The sequence below is a fragment of the Filicampus tigris genome, chromosome 20 (assembly GCF_054856515.1).
Source record: "Filicampus tigris isolate MCC_2025a chromosome 20, RoL_Ftig_1.0, whole genome shotgun sequence".
In the NCBI taxonomy this organism is placed as follows: Eukaryota; Metazoa; Chordata; class Actinopteri; order Syngnathiformes; family Syngnathidae; genus Filicampus; species Filicampus tigris.
Genome location: NC_141236.1, coordinates 2,398,241 through 2,405,000, shown reverse-complemented (window position 1 = coordinate 2,405,000; position 6,760 = coordinate 2,398,241). Strand labels below are relative to the sequence as shown.

The 6,760-nt window shown below is 42.4% G+C and overlaps 1 protein-coding gene across 1 annotated transcript in view; it reads right to left on the bottom strand.

Annotated features, from left to right (window-relative positions):
* rev3l (REV3 like, DNA directed polymerase zeta catalytic subunit) overlaps positions 1 to 6,259 on the bottom strand; it is a 53,192-nt gene extending 46,933 nt beyond the window's left edge. The window contains exon 1 of the mRNA XM_086018062.1: positions 5,635 to 6,259. Within this exon, the coding sequence (XP_085874188.1) occupies positions 5,635 to 5,773 (139 nt within the window). The 5' untranslated portion in view covers positions 5,774 to 6,259. The remainder of the gene's footprint in view (positions 1 to 5,634) is intronic.
* Between the last annotated feature and the right edge of the window lie 501 nt (positions 6,260 to 6,760).

Genomic DNA, 6,760 nt, shown 5'->3' with positions numbered 1-6,760 from the left:
TAACTCGTATTCCACAAAAACAATAGTAATCAGAATGCCGTGTTTCAACTAGTGGGCCTGCTGGGAAAATATGTTTGGGTTGACTTCTGCTTTAAGGCGCCACGTTGTATTCTCCCACCGTTATTACCATTCATTGTTTCGTGGGTGTTGCATGCAGCAGCAGCTTGAAATCGATGTCATGAAAGGGGCGGGGCCACACAGGGTTTTAGTGAGCCAGGTGTCTTACTTGCGGGTTAGGAAAAAAGCCACCAAAATAACTCATATTTCCTAAGAAATTAGATTGCCATTGTGCCAAAGGTAATATATAAATCTAAACTGTGGAACCACAAAGTTCATCAGAGGGCAATGGGTTACCATTATAACTTGTACAATTCTCCCATCAAAAAGTATACAACCTACATATAATGTCAACAGAAAAGTGAACATAACCAGCTCGTGCACACTTAATCAATAAACAAAGTGACTAAAATAGACCATGCTTGTTTATCTATCAAGTACCGAATGTGACTTGCGTGCTCAAGAAAGCCAATCCTGATCGCTTTGTATAACGCTCCTTAGTCATTACCATCTACTCCCGTATGGAAACTATCCAAAAGGAGATTGAAATTACAATGCACAAATATTTTTGTGCAGCTATTATACAGCTATATAAATAAAATTGTACTGTATTGTAAATTGGGTAATCATGTTCAAGTTTTTCATTTTTTGGAAGAGGGAGGGGGTTCTTTGTATATCTTATTTTTACATGAATACATAGACTGCATTCTCAAGGTTTTCCCTCTGACATGAAGCCTGACCTCGTGTCCAGGCGGCACGAAACTGCCACAGGATAAGGATTAGTGCAGAGGAAAGTTGTTTTAGGGAAACTGTTGCTTACTTCATAGTCTGCCTCTCAACTTCATCTGCTCGAACAGATCCGAGTGAAGCAAAGCGCGAGGTCTAAAAATCCAAATGAATCTACTTAAAACTATGTGCTATCGACAAGAAATTTTATACAAGCCGAGTATTCAGACAATGAACATAGACCAGAAAAACTAACAGTTAAGAGGACAATGTCTGCCGTAATGAGAAGGGGAGTCCTTTTGAAACTTCCTATTATCCTATTACTGGATCCATGAGGAATTCCTTTAGATGGCATTAAAGCTTCCCCTGGGGAGAGCTCAACCTGGGGTGAAAGGGGCCCACCACTTCATTCCTCTCTCTGCTGGTCATTCACTTCCTCTCCCTCTCTTGTCTCGCACGTTTCAGCAACCAAAACAGGGTGCCTCCTGCTATCAAGAGTAAGAGAGCTTGTCTATAGTTCGTAACCAAGCAAGACACAGAGAGATCCAAAGGGTCAAATGCATGAGCGGGGGGGGGGGGGGGGGGGGGCACCTTCATCTGCAACTCTTAGTAAAATATCAACCTCTCCTCACATGGCTATTTTAATTTGCATTTATTTCAGATAGAAGTGTGTATGTTCACAGCATACTCGGACTGGCCACATACTAGATGCTAGTTAAAAAGAGAAAAAAAAAAAAAACACACACCAAAAAAAAAAAAAAAAAAACGGGGGGAAAAAAAAAATAAAAAAAATAAATAAATCAAGAAACAGGCATTGGATTACACAGAGCTGATTGACTCGTGGGAGTGTTCCCGGTTTAGGTCATGGAAGGACAGGGAGTACGAGGTCTGGGATTGCAGCCAAAGCCACGTGGTGCAGAGCAGATGCACGAGCGAGAGAGCATAAATGACATAAAAGTTTAAATGAAAGAGCTTATGTGTTGAAAATCTTGGCACCGAGAACCCCTTGAAAAGAAAACTGAGATATACTGCAAAGAAACAAAGTCAATGCATTCCAGACAGTGATGACAATTTTATTTCTTAAAAACACACACACACGCACCCACACACACACACACACACACATGGGGGATTATGCCACACACAAACAGGCATGTTACTACAAAATCATAACTTGATAAGTCTGATTCAAAACATCAAACCAACTGTGAGATGTTTAAATGTGTGCAGTTGGACTGTGTGTTTAATCAGTGAAAGCCTTTAATCATCTCATGAGAGACTGGAGCCCATTTGAAACGCGCCACATTGTGGAATGTAAGTCAGGCCGGATCAGAGTGGCACGCAGATGTAGCAACAAAATGAGGCTGATTTTTTTGGACATGACAAATCCAAAATCTACAGTGAAAAAGGGTCAGTATGCAAACATTAATTTCAGGCTCTAAACACAGCGGCACTGAATCATTTGTGTGGACCCAACTCAGGTTGTTGCCATGGTGACAATAAGACAAAACGTAGCGCCTGCCACAGGGGGTATTTATGTGTGTTGAAAAGAAAATGGATAGGCACGACATGCGTCATTTGAGCGGCATGCCTACGGCAATGCTAAGCTGATGTCCATGCTTTCCATTTATTTTTCTGGGACTGTGGCCCCGGCCAACATGGCCGCCACATCGGCACATCTGTTCGCCTGCTCTGTACTGTACTGTACTGTATATCGGTGACAACAGCGGCACAACCCGGAAATACGCGTACCGGTCTCTGTTAATTGTGCCAATTCTGGCACATTTTGCCAGCCGCTTCCACCTCTGGAAAAGCTTATTCATTTTAGTTTAAAGTGGCTTACTTTAACAATGCTACCTTGCCATACCATGGTCAAAGGTAGAGTCAGGGGTGGTGTTTGCATATTTCGTTGTCGTAAATCCATCCTCATGAGCCTTGAGTAGCTACATCCCATGCTAGCTAAGCAAGCTAGCTAGGAAGACATCTCTCCAGGGTTGAATTTAGTAAACTCCCTTGGTTTGTTCACACGATGGAGTGAGTGACGAAGCAAAGTAATGACCGAGGCGTTGAGACACAGCTGAGATGGGCTTTGTTGACTGTACTACTTAACAGTAGGGATGTACAATAACTATTGGCGCGAGAATTATGTAATCGGATCGATATTAGGAAAAAAAAACTACATCACATTCATCGGTCCGACATCAGCAAAATTTGATTAATATTAAAAGCCACTTCAAATAAACCAATGTTGGTCTCTGCTGCATGGCGATTAATTGTTGTTTTAGTTTCCTTTAACATCACAAGCCCCCGCCCGTAGCATGCAAAAATGTCTTGCACAGCTAGGGGACTTGCTGTTGGTGGAATTAGAAGAAGTTAAACCAGTGTCGACAAAAAGCATGCACATCGGACGAGAAGAGAATCTGTAGATTCCAGCGCCTACTCGGGAATGAGAATCGCAGAAGGATTATCGTCTGAAAATGACCGTAGACTTTATTGTCTGCTTCAGCGTAATTAAAACGGCGTAAAACCTCTTTACAAAACACAACCAACTTTATTAATAGGTACTGATACGCATCAGAGCTTTTGAGATTGCTCATCGCCTCACCGTCTGAAGTGACAAGAGTTCAGAAAGTAGCAAAACATGCAACTGTACTTTGTCACTGGCCACTTTTTTTTTTATATCATCCTCTGACATTGTTAAATTAGTAGGATGTGGGATTGAAATGTGTTTTTCTTTTAAGATGAAACAACATATATTTGTAGCATACAAAAAAAAAAAATGTATCGGTTACCCCGACATACATGCGTTACGCATACTGAGCTCCCCATTACATTCAAGTCTGACAACCCACGCCACAATATTCTCAGATTCTTTCTGATTCAAGTCTGACGATTCACAATCACTGAGTGCTTTTCTACACCCACACAAATTCATAATTTGAATCACCACCGGTCCAGCGTCTACCCACCATCCAGTACAAGCCTGGGGATTTCTTACTCAAAGTATGCAATCCGAATGAAATGATTCCACTTCATATTGGGCATTTTCAATAATCTTTACACTAAAATACCAACTGACCATAATGCAAAATCGGCGACAAAAATCCTGTTGCCTCAACGTCCTCAGTTATTTCATCAAATGTTCTGTTTTTGGTACAAGACGATGCATTTGGTATGGTATGTTTTCTCCACGGGCTTTCCAAACAGTTCACTGCAAAGGTCCTTATTAGCAGGCAAAATACAATCTTTGCCAAAAGCAAAGGGCTCAGCGCAGATACTACATTTGTTGAAGTGGTGGCGCTCAATAAATCTTTCTGTCCCTCATGGTCATGTTTTTTCCCCCTTTCAAAATAATTAAAGGGCTTTTGTTTCAGTGTGGGGTGGCTTGTCTCATTGTGGCGACACAGTTTTGTGAGTTTCGCGGCTTCATTAACCAGTCGGTCACTGCATATTATACAAAATGAGCATGGAGCTTCTGAATGCATCCATTGTGACAAATCTGTAACTGAAGCAATGCTTTTAAACAAGGCTATTTGCGGGACCTGTCTGCACACCGGGTGTTGCGGACTCCTGCTCTATATTTAATCCCCATGGAGCCAATCTGCTGGGTCATTCTGCGAGGAAGCGTACTAGCAGACAGGTTTGCGCTGACCAGACTCCTACTACAAACAAAATACAGTGTCACCACCTGTTAAATAGGGTTAAAGAAAGGATGCGGCAGACAAAATGATTTAATCTGAGCTATTATGCTGGAAAATATACTATTGTTTGGTAGCAAGGGGAGATATGGTTATATTTCTATTATTACATCATACATTCTAGAGTTTTATATTTGTTGGGTGTTTGAGCGTGGCACAACTCAGCCAAAAGTGTACAAGCAATTTATCATAATTTTCAGAAAACAAAGGACACGTTGCAATTTAATGTAGGTGACATTATTCTCTCATTATTTTTAGTCCTATGCTAAATACTGTAAATATAGTAAGCAATAATTGCCATCAAGAACGCTTTAGGTCTTTTGGGCACATTTTCAGTTTACAGTACTGTCATTGATGTACTGGACTAATATATTAGGGGGTGGGGGGGTTGTACTGTATATCTTTCCAATTAAAGATAATTCGATATGTATTTCGATGCATGGGGTGCGATACGATTCAAGGACGGTTTATTTGAAAGCGGAATGATTGCATTTGGTTTGGTTCGATGCACTCACATCTTTTAAATCTAAACCAATTTAAACTGGTTTTCGTTACAGTCCTTTAGATATACAAGTATACACAGACATACATACATATACATACACAGATAAATTGTGTGTGTGTTTGTGTTTACTTATTTCAAGCTGTGCTTCCTCTGTTCTGTTTCAAGCTATGTTTCCTGTATCCATTTCAGCACATACAATGAAATACCAATGTACAATGAATTTGAAAACGTCATATTAAGGCATTGTCAGCGGTTCTAAAATGACAAAATAACGTCGAGCTCTGTGAGCTAAGGTGCTCGCCAACGCCACGCCATGATGGGGCTGTGGGAGCCTCCATAAAGCAGTCTGGTCTAAAGGGGGGAGGAGGGGGAGCTCTCCGCTGCAGGCAGACAGCATGCGTGGGTTAGCAACAGTGCTCCACGCTTTTCAACAATGTGTAACCAACGCACCTAAATTATCCACACTGTCATGTCTGTGTAATATTGTAGTAGTTCCACAGTCGACCTTTCGTTTTGTTGTTTGCGGTCCCGTGGGGGAGCGCTCGTGCAACACTGCCCTCGCATGATTCACGTCTCGTGTCGCGTGGTGTACCGCGAATTGCAGTACAGTGGGTTGTTTGACAAAAGACTGACAATTAATTGACTGACCTGCGGGCGTTGCTCCAAATATCCGCACCACTGGCACCTTCTTCACGTCGCTTTTCCTGAACTCTGAATAACACACGTCCAGGTCTTTAATGGGACTCGCCAGGTAGTAGTCTGCGGTGACGATGCGCACGGCAAACATGACTGCTTTGGCCGCTGCACACCAAGCAAAAGAGAGGAAAACACAATTGCTAGGAGTCCATTTGGGAACAAATACTCGGCTACCAGTGGAGAAAAGCCGACTCGGGTGCTGTCACTTCCGAAGAACGACGACGAAGCGCAGGGGAAGCCCGGTTGTGTCCACGAGGGGAGAAAAAAAAACACGAACAAAAGGTTCCGCGGCGCCAACACGTCTTTAATAATGCCCAATTAAGGTCCAGCTGTGGCAGAAGAGCTACAGCAAATCCGACTACCTCCCGCTGTCGGCTCCATGTTCATCGGCGACTGTCCCGTGATTTTTAAGAGTCCATGGTGTTTTTGTTTTCAGCCAGGAAGACGTACTCCCTGCCTTCCGGTATGCGGCGTCTTTCCCAAATCACGAGTTGGAACTAGCCAAAACCGACAGCCCCCTCCATGGAGCTCCCTACAGGCCCACACTTCCTTAAGAGGCGACTACCCAGTGCCCACACTGCCCGACTGGGGCGTGACAAGTTATATTGCAGTGGAGTATAACTTCCTGTGTACATTTTCAAAATAAGATAAATGTGCGCTATGTGATTCCATAAATAAGGACACCTGGAATCCTTTATTTTGAAGGGATGTTGTCTGGCAAAGCCTATTTCGGATGTTGGAATGTTCATTCGATGCCCTACTCGCGCGCCGAATGTCCATGTACTAGTATAGTACGGTATTTGTGCTCTCTAGTTAGTACATGTCTAGTACAACTCACAAATAAAAAGACTTGAGCGCAATACAAAGACTGACTCATATTAGAGACATTTTTCCACACAGTACTGCCACCCGCTGCTGTCTATTACTGCACAATAACATAATTTTACTAAAATTGTGCACCAACAATTGCGTGGTACAACTGACATTATAACATTTTAAGTAGTTAACATCCCACTATATAATGTTTCACTATAGTGCCTGCTAGTCGTTGTAGTAGTCACATTAAACAACAGCCTTG